Source organism: Centropristis striata, chromosome 14, assembly GCF_030273125.1.
Source record: "Centropristis striata isolate RG_2023a ecotype Rhode Island chromosome 14, C.striata_1.0, whole genome shotgun sequence".
NCBI classification, from domain to species: Eukaryota; Metazoa; Chordata; class Actinopteri; order Perciformes; family Serranidae; genus Centropristis; species Centropristis striata.
This window is the reverse complement of record NC_081530.1, coordinates 24102119-24121061: the sequence shown is the minus strand read 5'-3', so window position 1 is coordinate 24121061 and position 18943 is coordinate 24102119. Positions and strand designations below refer to the sequence as shown.

The window sequence follows — 18943 nt, the reverse complement described above, 5'->3', positions numbered from 1 at the left end:
TCAGATTATAATTTGAAGTTCCTGTAGACGGTAATGTTGCCATAATACCAGAATTTTAAACATTGATACAGTTGTAGTATATAAAAAAACTAAACTCTTTCGGTACCATGGCAAATAGGGAAAAAAAGTAATCTGCACACAAAATAGGATATTTGTTTTCTTTTTTTAAATGAACAAACTGCACACAGTGAATGACAGAGAATCCTTTTACAGCCAGGCAAACAAAATAGTCCTTGTCAGATACCTAAAAACATCCATCTACCTGTCTTCCAGGTACCACTACCTGCGAGGTTTGGTAAACACAGTGTCCAACAAGCGTCTGGATGCACTGGAGGATTTCCAGAGTCTTTATAAGACCGACTCAGATATCTTCCCTTCTCAGATGGTGAAGTCACTGGTCGACTCTCTGCTAGAAGTTGAACGGTTACAGGTCAGTCCGTCATGAATGAAGCGAGTTTACTCTGCTTGCTGTAAATGTTGTTGACTGGATTCACTTCAGTTAATTGCATCAAGTGCACCTTATTTTATATACAGTATACTGGACAGGTTGATTTTAAGCAGTCATTGTTGTTGAGGTGTATAACATGCCAATAACTCAAGAAAAAGTAAATACCGGTAGATTAGTTCACAACCTTTAAGCTGTATCAGCAGTTCTTTGATAATTCTGATGTAGAGCTGAAACAATTAGTCAACTCTTCAATTAGTCAATCAACAGAAAAGAATAGCAAAATATTTTGATATTCTATTAATTGTTAAGTACATTTTTCCTGCAATAATAATAGAAAATTATGATTTTAGCCTTAAAGTATGTAGATTATTTCTTTTTTTAAATGTATTAATTTAGATTATATCAAACTGAATATCTATCTATACATATATATTTTTTTATTATTATTATTTATTTATTTTTATTTTATTCACTATTTTCGACATTTTGTAGATGAAACATTTAATCGAGAAAATAATCGGCAGATACATTTATTATAAAAAATATTATTTTGTTGGAGCCCTATTCTGATGATTTAAAAGTATTTATTAGCACTGTGGTAATAATTGACAGGCCGTCTCCTCAGGTGGAGAAACGTCCAGAACTGAAACGGCTCATCACTCGGGTCAAGAGGGATCAGGAGCGGGAACGTGCACGCAACGGCAACGGGCACGAGGAAGGTGCTGTCAAGCGTTTCCAGCTGCCGAAAAAATACATGCAGCTGGAGGAGTTTGTGAAATGTATCCAGGAGTCCGGCATTGTAAAAGACCAAGGAACCATACACAGACTCTTTGACGCTCTAACTGTGGGTAAGTAGTGTTTACATACATGTATATGTGCGTGATTATACAGTAAAGCCTTATTCTGTACAATAAATGCACATTTGTGAGAGCAGTTCAGGATTTTTCCCATGTTTTTGATCAAACAGACTCCAAGATGTGGCCTCAGCATACACACACACACACACACACACTCATGCACACACAGGCTAAACCCCTCCCTCTTCCTTTTTCCAGGCAAACATTTATTCCTCAGGTTAATTATTACCTCACCCCATCTTGAAGAAGGAGGGTTTGTCGTGCTGGGTGTGTTGGTGTTGTAGGTGTAACCAGGACTCCAGTGGTCATTTACTGGAATTCAGCTGGTGGCTAATGGGTAATTTAAAAGTTAGGCATGTTCATGAAAATAGCTACATACCTTGCTCATAATCTCACCAATTCGCCAATTCTCTCAGGTAACTCCTGGCACTGAATTTGTTTACATGTCAGAGGATATTATTGCACATTAAACACCACAGTTTAAATGTTATAAACTTTACGAGCAGCCGGTGGCAACTAGTTCCTGACAGCGTGAGAGCCGCAGTGACCTGACAGCATTCCTGTGATTTCTGCTTGTATGCATGTAAACGGGAAGGACAAGATGTTTGGCTCATACGAGCTATCGAGAGAGTAATAAGGGTTATTTGTTTTGGCAGAATTGCATGCTGGAAAAATCCTTTTTTCAGGAAGAAAGTTTGTAGTGAGAGCTTATCTTGGCTTCCACACTATGTTATTGGAAAATAAGATTTCCTTTCCCCTTATGACCTGCACTGGAAGAAGAGATACAGACAGGTCAGAGTGGTGGACGCCTGGTTATCAGCTCAAAAATCCAACTGTGACTGAGTACTTGACTTCACAATTTCCACAAACAGAATCTTTGTGGGGAAATATTGAGGGGTTCACAGAAATTTAGGACAATATGAAGTTGCTGGAGTTCATCAAACTGCGTTTTGAGTTTAGGACTGTGCCTTTTACCAAATGTTAATTTTGCTCACTGGCCTTTGACACAGGGCTGTGCCTGTATGGGATAGGGTTAGCTTGTTGTGGGGGAGTGCACAGACGCTGTATGTAGTCATTGTTGTAATGTACAGTACGGACGATAACCCCCAACTGTTCACTCTGCGGACATGCTGGCCTGACTCATTAGACTGCTCGGAAAAGGAGTTGGTTCAGTCAGCTACCAGATGTTTGAGAGAGAGGGAGTATGAAGCTGCATTTCCGTATATCTTGCTCAGTCAAATATTTCTGAGTAAATGAAGATCAAAATGGAGTTTGCAGATTTTGTGTCACAGGTCATCTGGCTCTGCTGCTTCAGAGTAATAAGGGACGTTCCTAATGACTAATGTACCTGATGTTTAAACAGGAATTCAGGAAATCATGCACATTTCAATCTATAAGGTGTTTGCAGCGTTTGTCTATGAGCAGCAGCTCTCAAATTATGGTCCACATTCCAGTATATTCTGAGAGAGACTTGATCAAACTGTATTTCGTTATTTACTTCATTTTATCCATTACATAGTGTTCCAATATTTTTTATTTTTAGATATATTTAGATTTATATATTTTTTTCCAATGTTTTTTTTTTTGCTCTTTTCTTTTTTAACATTAGTAGTTAACAAATGTTCAGAAGAATATTAACATTTCAGTGCAAATTATATCAATTTATAATTTAAATGTGTATATTAATTAAATAATGATTTCAATAATAACTGACTAGTATGTCTACTAACGAAGGAAGCATTAACATTTAATAGACTAGTCAACTATCCGCACAAATCTGTACGTGTAATACAGGATAACTGACGTCAAAGGTGTGTGTGTGTGTGTGTGTGTGTGTGTGTGTGTGTGTGTGTGTGTGAGAAACAACAAGAAGGTGCGTGGATTTTCATATTCGTGTGTTTTGTATTGATTAGATGTGAAAAAATATTCATGTGTACGTGAATGTGTGTGTGTGTGTGTGTGTGTGTGTGTGTTTGTTGCAGGTCATCAGAAGCAGGTCGGTCCAGAGCTGTTCAGAGTCTTCTACACCATCTGGAAGGAGACTGAGGCCGAGGCACAGGAGGTCTGTATGCTTGTAAAACACAACTTAAAGGCCTGAATATTAAATATACAGTACTGGCATCCATTGCAGTTATATTCCCATTCACAGTGTTGAGGGTAGTGTGACATATAGATGGAAAATCGCTCATTTTATGTTTGTCAGCTGATCATAATTGAAATTATAAGCTTATTTTACCTTTGCTTACAGGCTTGTAAACAGCAACAGGAAACATCCATAACTAATATTTGGTTGTTTAGCTTGTATTCATTTAGTTTATGTATACATTTTGTGTGAGAGAAAGATCTGATTAAGAATTAAGAAATCAAAAGAAAAGCAGAAAGCAAATTATTGACATGTCTGGTTTTGACTGAAATGTTGTTTAATGTAATTTAGAAAGAACATTTATAATGTCAGTAGAAAATGTTGCAAATCAAACCATATTGAATTATATGAACTTTGAGTAACTTAAACTAGTTAAAGGTTAGCAATGACTGAAACTAGTTAATTGATGAATAATACCATATATTTTCCTTATCTTTGTTACCTTTTGTTAACTGCAAATTTTTAAAAAGTAAAACGCCGAAAGAGTTATTTTTGATCAATTGAATAAATAGATTTGCTTTTTAGTACCTTTTTTAGTGTGTGCAGTTTTACAAATTGTATTATTTTTAACATCATTTAACATCAAGGCCAATAAAGTCCCACAATGAAAACATTTTGTGTACCAGTTGAAGTCAGCTGACTGGTGTTAATGTGATTTTCAGGTGTGCCTGCCAGCATCTGTCTCGGAGCACATTGAGCCCAGCGAGTGTGTCTTCAAGCTATCCTCATCTGTCAAGACGAGCCGCGGCGTGGGGAAGATCGCCATGACTCAGCGACGGCTCTTCCTGCTCACAGATGGACGACCGGGATACGTAGAGGTGGCACAGTACAGAGAATTAGAGGTGAGACAAAAGACCTTTTGAGTCGAATGGGTATTCACAAATTAGATTAAAGATGGCAGAAGAAAAGTCATGAGGAGAGGAGGGTTCAAAAATGCAAAAACCTATGGCCGATTTTGAAAGAACCCCCTAAAAGTTTTTCTGGAAATTCAACAGAAGATTTTTCAGCCTCTGTAGCAGATAGAAATGAAATTCAAAAAGTATTTGAGAGTTTATACCCGTGGCTTTCATGAGAAGTTGAGTTTATTTGTCCAAACCTTCAATAAAGTTTTTTTAAAAAATCAACAAACTCAGCAAATGTTACATTTGACTGAATAAAAAAATCCTATGCATAATACTAATACATGGCCATTGGCAAGATGCAAACATGATATGACCATTGGAAGAAATAGACATAGTTCTCATTAGCCTACTGTAATAAAAATAAAAATAATTATCATAATAATAGTAATAAATATTAATAATACATTTTATATATTGCACTTTTCAGGGTACTCAAAGACGCATAAAGTAATATAAGACAAACAGTCATGATTTCTTATGTCATCATCACGATCAATTATTATTATTATTATTATTATGATGATTATTATTATTAATAATAATAATAATAATAATATACTATTAATAATATTATTATTATTATCTCCAGATGGCCACAAATCTGTCATCTAAAAACATATTCCTCATCCATAAATGCCGGTCGATTGGTTCCGAGGGTTCAAAGTCCAGATCAGCAATAAAATCATCGGCGCTGTTTTCATCAAGATCGCTTTCGTCACTTACTTCTGAGCTCCTCCGCTATAGTCGTCTTCCGCCATGATTTCAAAGTTCTGGAAAAGTCCCATGTTGCATTGCAACACTCCCACGTGTATTCTGATCATGATTCTGATGCATTTCATTGGCCAAGAGACCGAAAATAGGTGGAAAAAAAATACAAATACTACAAAACGACGTATCCGCTGTCCCGGCCTTAATGGTAGAATAACACAACAGCGCTCCTGGTTTTAATGGTAGAAATGCGTTAATGCTTTCCCGGCTTAAATGGTTTAAGTCAGGACTGCAAGCTGGTCGCCACAGCACCAGGTTTAATCTTGCAACCTGCATCCTGACCTTCTTCCTTTTCTTTTCCTGCAGGAGGTGAAAGTGTCCTCGGCTCCATTCCTGCTGCTGCGAATCCCCAGTCTGAAGTTGCGCGTTCGGGGCAGAAAGGAAGCGTTTGAGGCCAATTTGAAAACAGAGACTGAGCTATGGAATCTGATGGTCAAAGAGATGTGGGCTGGGCGCAACATGGCTGACCAACACAAGGTAAAGCTGTTACTCAGAGTGCATGTGTGTGTGCCAGTATGAGTGTTTACTGTACATGTGGGTGAGAGAAGGGGAACCAGAAGAGAGGAATAAATTAATGAAAAGAAAGATAATTTGATGAGTAATTATGAGTCTTCATGACTCATATGTCCTTATCTTGGTTTCTGTGTGTGTGCATGTATGTGTGTGTGCATGCATGCATGTCAGTCATTGTGAACTTCAGTGACCTGTGGTAGGTGTGGTTGAAATTCCCAGAGGCATACACGAACATAAATTCAGTTAATACAGTTCAACAAGAGGAGGGTTTCCTTTGTGAAACCAGGCGATATTACTGTCTCTCACATTTTGTTTAATTGGCTGTAGTCAAATATATTATAACTGTACATCCAGCTTGTCTGACAGGATAGATATGCAGCCTGCATATTGTCAAGAAACACCAAATAATTAAGACAAACTATAATATTTATATTTATAAGTGAATCCATACTATAATTCACACCATAAAATCTATTTTTCTAGCCTTGCTTGAATATATATAAATAACAAATAAAGTAAAAAAAATAAAAATATATATATATATATATTAATTTATGTATACAATAAAATGTATATTATATGATTTATTTATAATTGTAGAGGACACAACACTTTGACTTTAAATGCTCTTTTTAAAAAAAATTATTTCATCATTTTTAATAATCTTTTTCAAGAAGCAAACATATAAAATCTAATGTTACAAGACATGATGTCCATTGGAAAAAATAGCACTTGCATATTAAGAGACATAATTTGGTGAACGTTAATTATTGTAGACATGCATCCAAATGCATATAGATTTTTTTCTTGTACATATTATCTCCTTTTTTATTTGTGAAGCAAAGATGCTACGTGTCAGGTTTAACTGTAAGTGTAAATGTCTCTCTGTCTCCAGGACCCTCAGTACATGCAGCAGGCTCTGACCAACGCCTTGCTGATGGACGCAGTAGTGGGCAGCCTCCAGAGCAGTAAGGCCATCTACGCTGCGTCCAAGCTGGCTCACTTTGACCGCATCAAGATGGAAGGTGGTGATGATTATTGTTGCTGATTGTCTACTTTTACCACCCAGTACATTAACATGGAAAGTTTCATGAATTCAGTTTTCTTTGATTTAGTTTGATTGCTTCTCTGATACACTAAAAACACAATTAATGCAAGCTGTGGTTAATGACTTTGTTATGGTTGCTGTTTGCATACTAAAGACTCTCAGTTAGGACTGGTTTGAGATCATTCGGAAATGTTATGTGGTCTTTAGTACCTAATGACTCATCAGAGGTTGTGGGGAGAGTTTTACGGTTGTTTGGGGGAGTTTCAGTGCATGCTTGTGAATTCACCACCTGTAAAATGTTAGTTACCTCTCTTTAACGGTGGTTTGTGTGTCTCCAGTGCCGATGATGGTTCCCAAAACAACTGCAGAGACGCTGAAGCACAAAATCAACCCCTCGCTGGAGCTTGCTGCACCTCAGGCTGTAGATGTTCTTCTATACACACCAGGTACAAACTGCAGCCAAGTAATCCCTTCACTCTTCTTCTTATCACTGCAGTGACATGTGTCATCTCTCTGTGACGCCAACACACTAGCCAATACACTGGCTGGCTAATTTACACATGACCTTTGCTTTGTCATCACCTTCCCCTTGCTCACTCACTCTGTTTCACTCCCACATGTCAGTGATCAAAGTGACAGATCACATAAAGCTGCATATAAAGTTTCACAACAACACATCCTTCTTTCCTTTTGTAGTACTACGCAAAAAGGAAGCCAGTTTATGAAAGATATACAATTTAGCCTTTAAAAATCGATTCAGAGAGAAAAAAATTAGGTCAGACTTTGAAAATTATAATCTGAATTTTTCTCACTTGCCTCTTGGGACTTCTGTACTTGTGGCTTTATTTGTTCCTGATAATAAAATATATCCACCAGCAACAATTTAAAGGAAACCCTCAATAAATGAGTGCAGAAACTTCCAACGACGACCCAAAGAGTGACTGGATTTCAAGAAATTTGAACACTTATTGGAGATCTGGGAATTATAATGTGTTACACGGTGAATAGAATAGGATAGAAAGTTTTATTGTCATTATATATTAAATACAATGAGATTACGGGTGCCCCTCCATTAGTGCTTTAAAAAACGATAAAACATGACAACCACATTTAACATGACACAATTGCAGCTATATGAATAGTAAAACTTAATAAGTAAAAAAAAAAAAAGTAATTGCACTTCAGTATAGCTAAAATAAATGATTAACAGCAAAATTGTGCACACCCCTACATGATAAAAACACCAAATGAGATATCTAAAAGTATTTATCCCTGCAGTTGAGTTTTTAGAAAGCTGAAGCTGGTCCGGCAGCTTTACAAGGACTCATAATTTGTTTTTCTTTGAATGTGTCACCCATCAGGAAGTGGTTATATCTGACCCTAAAACACAGGCCTTGTTTACTGTTGTTGAGCCTTTGTGTACAATGCTGTGACTTTATTATGCTGTAGGAGACTGACTGGCGCATTACGTGGCAGGAAGACCGAGAGCTTAAAAAGAACTACAAAGCCTTCAGTGGACCGACCATCTGGGGCCACTTAGATGCCCGGCTGGTGGCAGACTGACCCCCAGCACTAACACACTCGTGCACACTCATACTAACAGTGATGGCCACATATACAGACTCTGTTCAGTTCTTCTATAGCAGTCAGCTCTCACATTTCTGTTGGTGAAAGGAACAAATCTGGCTATTCAGATCCTCCCTCCCTGCCTCTCTCTGCCTCTCTGGTTTGAATATAGGTCACTGAATTGAGTTCCTGGCGTATGGCCAGTTCACTCCCACTTCTCTCCCCTCTCTCTTTCTCCCTCTCTCCTCTCCACTTCTCTCTATTACTCTCTCCTTCCTCCCTATGTCCCACTGTCCCTCGGTGCTGCTCCTCCTATGAAATACAGGAAGTTACTTTCTTTTTCTTTCCACCAGCGATGTCTTTAAATAGCACAGAATACGTTGGAGGAAATCTGACCGTTAGGTAAAGCCTGGGTGGAGTCACACAGCAGAAAAATAGTTTTGAATATGAAGTGTTTCTATTCAAACTGTTGCTTGAAATTCAAATCTCCTTCTTGGCCTCCTGGAAGAGTAAACACAGGCTGCTGTAGGTCATAAGCTTGAGATAAGGTGTGGAGAAATAACTGATAAATACTGTGTGTGTGTGTGTGTGTTTCAGGTCAGCTATGGGTGTCTGTGAGCGGGGGGAAGGTGATGGTGTTTGATGCTTCCAGCTGGTCCCTCACACACACGTGCCATGTTGGGAATGCAAAACTGGTAAAGAAAAGAAAAGACACACTGCACACACTTATTTTGACAAAATTGAACCAGATTTTTCCATCAAAAATCTCTTTTCAAAGCCCTAGTTGCATGGGACTGTATTAACCCCATGGAAATCCACCATGTCTGTGATTTGTCAAGTAAATATTCTACTGCACATTACCTACCGTACTACGCCAAACAGGTGATAATATTAGTTCTAAGCAGTTTTGCATCTTGGTGATTTTAAGGTTGTAATTTTTTTTTTTAACTCGTTTTCGCAAGTTTTTTTTTCTTTTTTTTCTGCCTTTTTTCTGCCTTTTCCCCATCTGAAAATGATGGAGGCTGTGAATGGAATTATGAATGAAAAATTTCACAGGTGCAAATTAAGGAGGCTTATCTTACTTCACTTGCTCTACTTGTTCAGGAAGTGAATGTTATGCAGAGCCTTGATATTTCTACGGGAAAATGGAAGTAAATTAAATTTCAATAGAGCTCAAGTCTGAGTTTCTAAGAGCCACACATCCTCAGTTATTTTAGTTGATATCTCTTTTTCCCAATCTTTAGACTGTATTTGATTTTGACAAAGTTTATGGACAATCTGAATCAATACAACAGGAAACACTGATGCTCTTGAGAACTTTGGCATTGTTTAAATAAAAACAATAATACGTTTCCTGGCGTAAAGCAAGCTCAGGACTATAAATGGACTATTTAATATAATATCTCACTGTGGCTTTTTCTGCTTGTACTGTATTAACAGTAGATTTGTTTTAATGCAGAATAGCCACTAACAAAGTTCTTTTTTTGGTGATTAACACATTTGACTTCCTATATATTCTTCAGAATAAAAGTCCTCCAGTATGTTATATATATTTAAAATATTTTATTGTGAAGCAGTAAAAATAGACTTAGCATGAGCATCAACACAGACTGCTTTCCAATATTTATCTAAAATGTAGCTAAAGCTGTTGGATTCCTTAATGTTGAAGTGAACATGATTTTTTTCGTAGTTGTCCCATCACTAACTGACAGCACTTTGTCGTCTCGACATCAGTGGACAGAATCAGCAGCACGTGCATGGCACTAACATCAGATACAGATAAAACTGTTCTCCTCAGGGTTTTTTCCCGTATGCTTCACATCAAACAGTGTCAGTATTATCTTCAGACTTGTAAGTACATGTTTTTAAGGAGTGCACAGTGTGTTTTGAATAGTTTTCATTCCCCTTAAGACCAAAACATCATCTGTGCAAACATTGACTTGCATAAGAAAATAAAAAACAAGTGAAAACGGGATGCCTTAAAGCGTTTCGGAGAGCGTTCAAGGTAAATTAAGTTAAGGATGAGTGTTACGTTTTTAGGTTCTGTGCTAATCACTGACCTCCACTACAGGCATGCAGGTCACAGTCACATGAAGTATGTTAACCTGTTAGTGTGTGTGTGTGTCTGTGTGAGTGTGTTTTCTTTAGACTCAACCATAATATTTGCTCACGGTTCACTATGAGGTTGTGCATTAACTTCTGAACCATGTTCTTACTTCTACATCAGTTACTTGAAGCGTGACAAATTGTAAAACTAGCAATTGATGAGAAAATAACAGGGGAAGTTTGGGGGAAACTCCTATTTTTAAATCTGTATTTTTTCCTGTTTTTGTTTGACTCTGTCTTTTTCTTTCAGTGTTACATTTTTGAAACAACAACAACTACAAGATACATTGTGTTTCTATCAGTTAGATCTTCCTCAGGCTTTTCTCTTTTTTTGAGGAAGACTTCACCTCACACGCCTTAAAAAGAGGAAATAAGAAATAAACTTTTTGGTTTCTAAAAGTGTGCAGAGCTCCTTTGTGTCCTACACTTAATACTTTTTTCTCCTCTACCTGAACAGTTTTGTTTGGATGTGTGCACACTTGGTCCCTTTTCTTAACTTTGAATCTTTAGACTGATGTGAGATGTACTAAGATATGTAAGATAACAGTGTGTTTGGTAGCAAAGTGTAGATTATAAGACAATGCTACCACCTAGTGGAGAAGTATTGCACAATGAATTTCCTCCCACACTAAACTCTCAGGGATTTCACTTTAACCCTACCCCAATATAATGCTTACCATTATGCCTATCTCAGCCACTGAAGAAAAATGTTAGTCACAGTTTACCAACAGGATGTCTTTGAATGTTTTGGTTTGTCTCACCAGCAGTCCAAAACCCAGACATAATCAATTTAAGATAAGATGAAGAAAAGCACCAACTCCTCTTAGTCCTCTTTTTTGTAGAAGAATAACTAAAGTGTTTATTCAGTTATCGAAATGGTTTCTCTCTCATAACTCGGTAATTATTTGAGTAATTGCTAATAAATTAACTCATAATATGTAGTTTGAAAGCTACTTGTGAGGCCTTATGTTTCCCCCCTCTCAACAGCCTCTCCTCCATCACAAAGTTTACAAAAGCCTAAAACTAGTAGGTGCTGGACAGAAGAACATGTAAAAGACAGAGAAATACTAGATAATGCTTCCATGAACATATATTTATTTTTCCACCAAAATGATGTTTAGTGTGTGGACTCTATATCCCTGTCTCCTTATTTAAAATAAGTAAGAGTCTACTCATTCAAGAATTAACCCTGAATACTTCCATATTTTGACTCTTGATCAGTGACATATCTTTCTGTCTTTCTCTTTGTTCTTTCAGAACTGCATGCTGGGAGTTGATAAGGACCAGGTCTGGATGGGCTCCGAGGACTCCGTTATCTACATCATCAGCATGGTGGCCATGGTCTGTAACAGACAGCTGACTGAACACAGGGCAGAGGTCACCGGACTGGCACTTGACACGGACAAATACGGGTAACGCGCACACACAGACACACACACACACACACACACACACACACACACACACACACACAAACACACACTGTTGATGACTTAAGTATATTTCACCAAGTATTTCACTCTTTCTATTTTTGATGGAAGTGCCTCTGCTTTGTCTTTTCAACCTCAGCACACTATTTTTATGAAATGCAGTTTTTCTTCACACTTTCTGCAATATTGTTTATGAACTCTCATGCTGGTGAATTAATTTATATTTAACCCCCTGTGTTTTCTTTTACAAAAATCACCAAAATTACCGCATTTTTAATAGCCAGAAACTGTGAAGAAATAGGAATTAGAATCATATTTTTTAAATTCCAACCATCATTGAACAAATCATGTCTAATGAATATTTTCATCAGGAATGGTAACCAAATCAAAGTTTAAAATAAACAAGAATGAACTACAAGCCTACAATATCCTTAATTCTGCGGTTGTTGGGTCAATTGAAAAGCCATGAATGAAACTGAAAAAAGTGCCCCATAACTGCTTGGGGTTCAGAGGGGTTAACTAAGCTGAGAGATGTGTTCAGTCCTTGTGACATGTATGTGTAAATTAATCCTGCATCAGAGTGACATGTAAAATGTTCAAATGTCCTTCAGCCAGAAGGTGGCGTACTCCTGCAGCGCAGAGGGGAGCATCATGGTGTGGGACGTCTCCACACTGCAGGTCAGTTTCAAACCAACAATCTGTGATATTATTCTATAATTCAAGGACTGAATAAAACAGTATGCATATGCATGTATACTGTCATAGAGGGTCAGTATGACAAAAAATAATCTTGAATTGACAGTTAGTTAATTCTGTTATTTCCCTGTTTCAAACCAAAGGTTTTCAGTTCATAATCATGATCTTTGTGTCACTTACTACCCAGGCGAAGAGACACTTTCGCCTCTCGTGTGACCTTCTGCAGTCCGTCTTCAGCTGTAACGGGACGCTGTGGTGCTGTGAGTTTCTCACAATTTCTCTGGAGCATTAAAACAGGAAACTTAAGAGGTGATCGTAAAACCTGAATTTGTCTGCCTTTCTCTCCAGGCTCCAGGGACAATATAATGGAGGTGTGGAGGACCGGTTCATTGAAACATCGTCTGAGTCTACCAGAGCAGCAAAAAGGATCCACAGCCACATTCAGCTCTATACTGCTGCTACCAGAGGTACCACACACACTATGTTATTATCTCTATATTGTTGTGTTTTAGTGTTTTACTGTATTTGAATGTGACCCTTTTCCTTTGTGTGTGTGTGTGTGTGTGTGTCTGTTTGTGTCTGTGTGTGTCTGTGTGTCTGAAAGAGGAGCAGCACGGTCCTAGAACTAGAATGAAAAGAAACACATCTAAGCCCTCTTTCTCCCTTTAATAAAACCGTATTTTTAAGTTGTGTTTTTGTGTTGTTTTTACCATATAACAAAAAAAAGTATCTTCACATGAATGTATTCATATAAATCTGATGCTGTTAAGTTGTTGAGTTGCTATGTATTGATTTGCTTTGATGTTTGTGTGCGTGTGTGTGTCAGGCGGAGGAGCTGTGGAGTGTTTGTGCAGACTCAGCAGAAGTGTGTATTTGGCACATTAAGGACACCACCAAACCGTATCACCGCGTGGCTCTGCAGGACTGCAGCGGATGTTACTGCATGATTAAAGTTAAAAACCAGGTTAATATACAGGACTGCACACACATACATAACACTTTAATATCTATCTTATCTATCTTATCTATCTTATCTATCCTATCTATCTATCTATCTATCTATCTATCTATCTATCTATCTATCTGTGACATGATGTAAAACCACATTATCTCTCTTTTTTTCTCTCTCTAGGTGTGGGTTGGCGGTGTGGGCCGCAGCTCTACCAAAGGGAAGATTTACATCCTGGAAACAGAACGCCACCAGGTCCTGAAGGAGCTTCACGGCCACAGCGACAAGGTGACGGCGCTCTGCTCTGCGGAGGATCGGTATGTCCTCAGCGGAGCTGGCAAACTCGATGGAAAGATCGCCATCTGGAAGGTGGAGTAGAGCTACGGACAGTCTGGAGGAGGACTCAGTTTGAAGTTGGAGCCCTGAGTTGAATATGCAATTCTAATCCAACACACTTCTTCTCAAACTTAGTGAATAACACCTCACAGTCCACAACTACACAACACTATAAGGATCATACACATGCAGATGGGGTGTATTTCCTTCGTCAGAATCACAAACTCCACTTTTAACGCCATCACTCTGTTTAAACTACTCTGGACTTCCTGTGAACTACGCTGGAAAATCAGCAAGGAAAAGAGTAAATCACAGCCTCGACTTGCATCTCAGACATGTGAAGGAATCACGTGGCGGTCGTGTGAAACAACAGGTTTACATAAAGTGTCACCAGCTGAGCAGCTTCTCCCACCTGCCATGAAGCGGGGACCTGCAGTTAGAAATTCTAAAAGTACTAACACGTTATTTTTTAGGAACATGAAGGACGAATTAAGACTGAAAAAAAACAAAAAAAATGGGCACAAGTGCTGGATATTTTTTTATCCAAAGTGCTTCACTTTAATGAAGGTTTATACATATTTTTTTTGTATTGTCATAGCATACTTTATTTAATGCCGCACCCTTTTTTATATAAAGTGTGATCACACTAGTATTATGTGAGAACATTGTGTGACTGAGCCTCGTCTCCAGCTGCGCTTGTGCAGCTCAGAGGAGTCAAACTACCCTGAAAACAAAATGTGTGATTGGAAATTTCACCATCACACGGGAAAGAACATGTTTGTTTTTATTAAAGTTCTGCTTAAATGGGCGGTGGAGAGTGATCCCTGACATGCAATACAGCAACATGTGCTGTATGTTTCAGAGCAGATCAAGGGAAACAAGTTTGCAATAACTGGAACCTGATAAAAACACATATTATGGAGCAACCTCAAATTGTTTCCCTCTGGTTATATTTCTTTTTTAAATACTTACCTCATTGTTAAACCTGTTTTCTACATTCTTCTCTATTTATTTCCCTGCAGGAGTAGTTTTACCTGTATAACCAGGTGGTTGGTTTTAACAGGTAAAGCTGCTTTTAGTTATAGATTGACAGAAGAGTTAAAGGTCAAATCTAAGTTCCTGGCTATAAAATGCACGTTAAATTTGCATTATAGTTATTTATCATTTTCATTGAAAAGGCCGAATCTCAATTTGAATCTCAAATGTTAATATGTGTTTATAATCTGTAGACATTTGCGTTCTGTGCCTTTTTATTTGGAGTGAAACAGAACAGACTGAAGTTTTCTCATTTCCCTTTTTTTCCTTTAAAATATCTGGGACTTCTGAACAATCAATAAGTTTAAGAGTAAAGACACATATGTTTGTCTCCTGTTTAACAAATGTTTTTGTTTTAACATTCCTGAGGTTCATTCAAAGGTTCAACTTATCTTTTACATGTATTTATACACTGTATATAACTGGTGAATGTGAGCATAAAGTACATAACTTATGTAAACTAAACTGGTGATGATGCAGACAAGACTTCATATGAAACTGTGTAATATCTCCAAGATTTTATAATATTTAACCAACAGTGAACAAAGTAAATTTACATTTTATAAAGGAAGTCTTCACTTTGTCTTTATTTTAAAACCAAAGCAAGTTTCAGTGTATTCTGTTTCCAGAGTTGGGTAACTTTTCAGATGTTTCTCTGACTTTTTCTTTGGAAAATTTTACCTCCCTTAAAATTATTCAAATAAAACTGGTGGAAAAGTACTAGAAAAGACATTACGTAACTAGCGAGGAAGGCTCACGAGCAGATGCTGCTTCATTTTTAAAGGATCACAAGCCAAAAATGCGGGACCACTGTTCTATGCAACGTTTTACAATCTAACAAACATCTCGTGTTTTATGGCATTCATTTATTACTGTGCCCATCCCAGGTCCACATGCTCTATGTATGCAAATGATTTCCAGTAGATTTCCAGTTGAAAACTTAACTCAATCCCCATGGTGTTGCACTTTCCAGAGTTCACCAGAAGATGGTGCTGTTTGATACCAAGTGAAGTTAAAGTCGGAACAGATAGAAGTTCAGTTTCACACATCAGAACCTGCCTTGTCTATAAGAGGTTAGAAAATTATGACGAAAGCCCTCTAAGATTCCCAAAAGGCCAAGGTTGCATCCTCTAAATTTTAATCTGTATCTATTTGTTTTTAATTTCATCCAACCATCATTCCAAACCCCAAATATTCAGTTTTGATTCAAGCATGACAAATAAAAGCAGCAATTACTCACATTTAAAAAGCATGGAACCAGAAAAGATTTAGTTTGTATCCTGTTGAACTTTTAGTCTTACTTTCTCCTTTCTTTTTGCTGTATTTTATTACATAAGTAGTACAACAATACAATATTGTTTTTTGTGTACACTCTAATTCTTGAATATTTTTTTACCTGTTTTGAGGCAGAACCTCGACTTGAAAGCACTTTGGTCAAACTCCTGTTATTTTTATAATTGTCGTATAAATAAAGTGACTTTGCACAAAAGAAATGATCTATGGCTGCAGCAGGGTGTGTACCCTGTTGACAAACTGTCTGACAGACATCCACAAACAGAAAGTGACAACAATCTCAAGAACACAAAGGTCAGTATTGGCTCTGATAGGATTTGACGCACCTATCTTACTTCAGCTGTTTGCCCCTCACAATTTAAAAAGATGCTTTTTATTGTGAGAGTCGACTCTGGCTGAGCAGTGCATACTGATGTATGGTACAGTAAAAGTTTTATTTAACCAGGTGTTAAGCCTCTGGTATGAATAGGGACATTTTTGTCTGAATGGGTCATTTTTTAGCTTTTATTTTGACAATAATTTTCAGATTCAGATATAGACCCATTTTTTCTAATGGGATGGAAGATTGTGATTTAAAAACATGGCAACATTTATAAAATTAAAATTAAAATTTTAAATACTATAAAAAAATATATTTTTTGTAACAGTTTTTGGAAGTGGACATTTTTGTCCTCAATGGCCTTAAAGTGTAGAAGATTTTAAAATCTGACACTAAACAAAATGAACGACGCATCAAAATCAGTGTTGCTAATCTTTAACATATTCACGACTGTGATTTAAAAAAAAAAGCCCAAGCCCCCCATCATTTATTATATGGAAAGTAAAATATTTTTTGTGTTTTTTTACCCCCATAAAAAGCAGCAGTGACATCATGTAATCAAGCATTTAGATTAGATTAGATTAGATTTGTTGTCCCCAGGGGGAAATTCATTTTCACAGCACTGTACATATGAACATTAACAAATAACAAAGACGATCAGCAGTGACATCACACAACACCTGACAGATAAACATTACATGGCAAATATACATTACACTCTGTTCTCATCGTGCTCTTTTGTTTAGAGCAGTAATGGCTGCTGGGATCAGGCTTTTTTAAAGGGTTAAAATGACAAAAATGTTTAAATATTTGGTAGTTTTGATCAGGAGAAAGTTAATTAAAAGATTAAACCCAAAAAACTGGGAGAAAATATTTATATATAATGTTTTTATCAAAGTTTTTGGAAGTTTTTGTCCTTAATAGCCTTAAAGGATTATATGCTAAAGTGACAAAAGAGGGTTAAATAGAGCACAGGCCTTTGTCACATGGTTTTATGATATGATAGATTATAGATACAGATTTTTTTCGACTTTCAATACATATGTGAAGAAGGATAATAGGATAAAGTTTGAACAGACTTGGTCGACCTTGCTCATGTGTTGTTGTTTTTTTAGCAAAACACTGACTCCCTGCAGGGCTGCTGCTCTTTGAATGACCTTTTTGATGACCTTTGACCTCTCTGTGGAGCCGGTCAGGTTGTTTTCACCTCAAAGCCTAACTAAAACTTCCATCCCCTTTAAATTCTGCATGTGCAGCTCTGTGCAGATTTATTCCTGTAAATCTGTGTGTTTATGTGTTTGGATGTATGTGTGTGTGCCGGACATTGTTGTTGCGTTACATAAAGCCATAAGCAGCTGTTAATCTCTCACCACGAAGGTCCTCTCATGGTTTAGGCTGCAGGGGAAGATAAGTCCCTTTTTCTGTGTCTCCTGCAGCTCTTAATCAGTTCCCTTTTTAATCCATAAATGTGTACTTATAGGAAGCAGGAGCTCGATTTAAGAGGACAAAAAACACAATCGCTGTTTGTGCTGCAACTTAAAAAGGCTTGAAACCGTAACTCTGCAGTATAATTCCACAAAGAAAGTGTTTTTCTTGCTGTCAATAAATGAAAACACTAAAAAAAAAATCAATGCCTTTTGTCTCTCGAAAACCTCCTTACCTTTGTTTCTAAGTTTTTTTTCATGCCTACTGAGGATATGAATCTTTAATTCCCCTCAATTCTCACCAATCATTGTGTCATCCCTTGGACATGCAGTCACACTTTACTACATTCCTACAACATTAAACTTACTGCAGATAACATGACCTTGTTTTTTGGTTTCTTGTCCATGCATGTTATGACAGACTGGTAAACAGGATAGTAGAAGAACACCCTGCAGGGCAAAGCAAATGATAGAGAGCATTCAAATTATTACGTGTCTCGACATCAGGCAGATCTTTAACTTCGGATGATGATGATCATTTTGGGTGTTTATGTTTTAAATCTATTGTAAGTGTAGAAAAGCAGCTGTTTTCACAGTTCTACACATTCCATGACACTGGATGCGCAGAAAAACATATTTCTTCTGTTTCTGTCTGTGTTTTGATATCAGTTCCTTCTCAAATTAGACTTCAGATATCAAATTATGTTATCTGTTTGGATGGCCATGCAAAAGAGAAGCAGAAAGAAACACAGAATGAGGAAATGATACGATTTTATCTTAGATCCTGATAAATAAATAAAAAATCATTCACAATATGTTGAATGCATGTGCATCTCAATATATTAGAATATGATGATGATAAAATTGTATGATAAAAACATTTTATGTCAGTTATTCAATTCAAAAAGTGGAAATAACACATTATATAGATCAATTTCTCACAGAATGAAACATTTCATGTCTTAATATATTCAATTTCTTCTAATTATAATGATCATGGCTTACATTTAATGAAGAAGAAAAAAAGAAGAATTTTTAAAAGTATGTTTAATATGGAAATGTTGGCCTCTGAGAAGTATGTCCATTTATATGCACCCAATACTTGGTTGG

The 18943-nt window shown here is 37.1% G+C and overlaps 1 protein-coding gene across 1 annotated transcript in view; it reads left to right on the top strand.

The window, feature by feature from the left end:
• The window catches only part of dennd3a (DENN/MADD domain containing 3a), a 29131-nt gene extending 13778 nt beyond the window's left edge, over positions 1 to 15353 (top strand). Inside the window, exons 18-31 of the mRNA XM_059350468.1 lie at positions 274 to 430; positions 1074 to 1296; positions 3288 to 3367; positions 4111 to 4290; positions 5425 to 5595; positions 6527 to 6656; positions 7018 to 7125; positions 8843 to 8940; positions 11609 to 11763; positions 12393 to 12459; positions 12665 to 12737; positions 12826 to 12944; positions 13304 to 13441; positions 13610 to 15353. Coding sequence (XP_059206451.1) covers positions 274 to 430; positions 1074 to 1296; positions 3288 to 3367; positions 4111 to 4290; positions 5425 to 5595; positions 6527 to 6656; positions 7018 to 7125; positions 8843 to 8940; positions 11609 to 11763; positions 12393 to 12459; positions 12665 to 12737; positions 12826 to 12944; positions 13304 to 13441; positions 13610 to 13804 — 1894 coding nt within the window. The 3' untranslated portion in view covers positions 13805 to 15353. The remainder of the gene's footprint in view (positions 1 to 273; positions 431 to 1073; positions 1297 to 3287; positions 3368 to 4110; positions 4291 to 5424; positions 5596 to 6526; positions 6657 to 7017; positions 7126 to 8842; positions 8941 to 11608; positions 11764 to 12392; positions 12460 to 12664; positions 12738 to 12825; positions 12945 to 13303; positions 13442 to 13609) is intronic.
• Positions 15354 to 18943: the final 3590 nt, after the last annotated feature.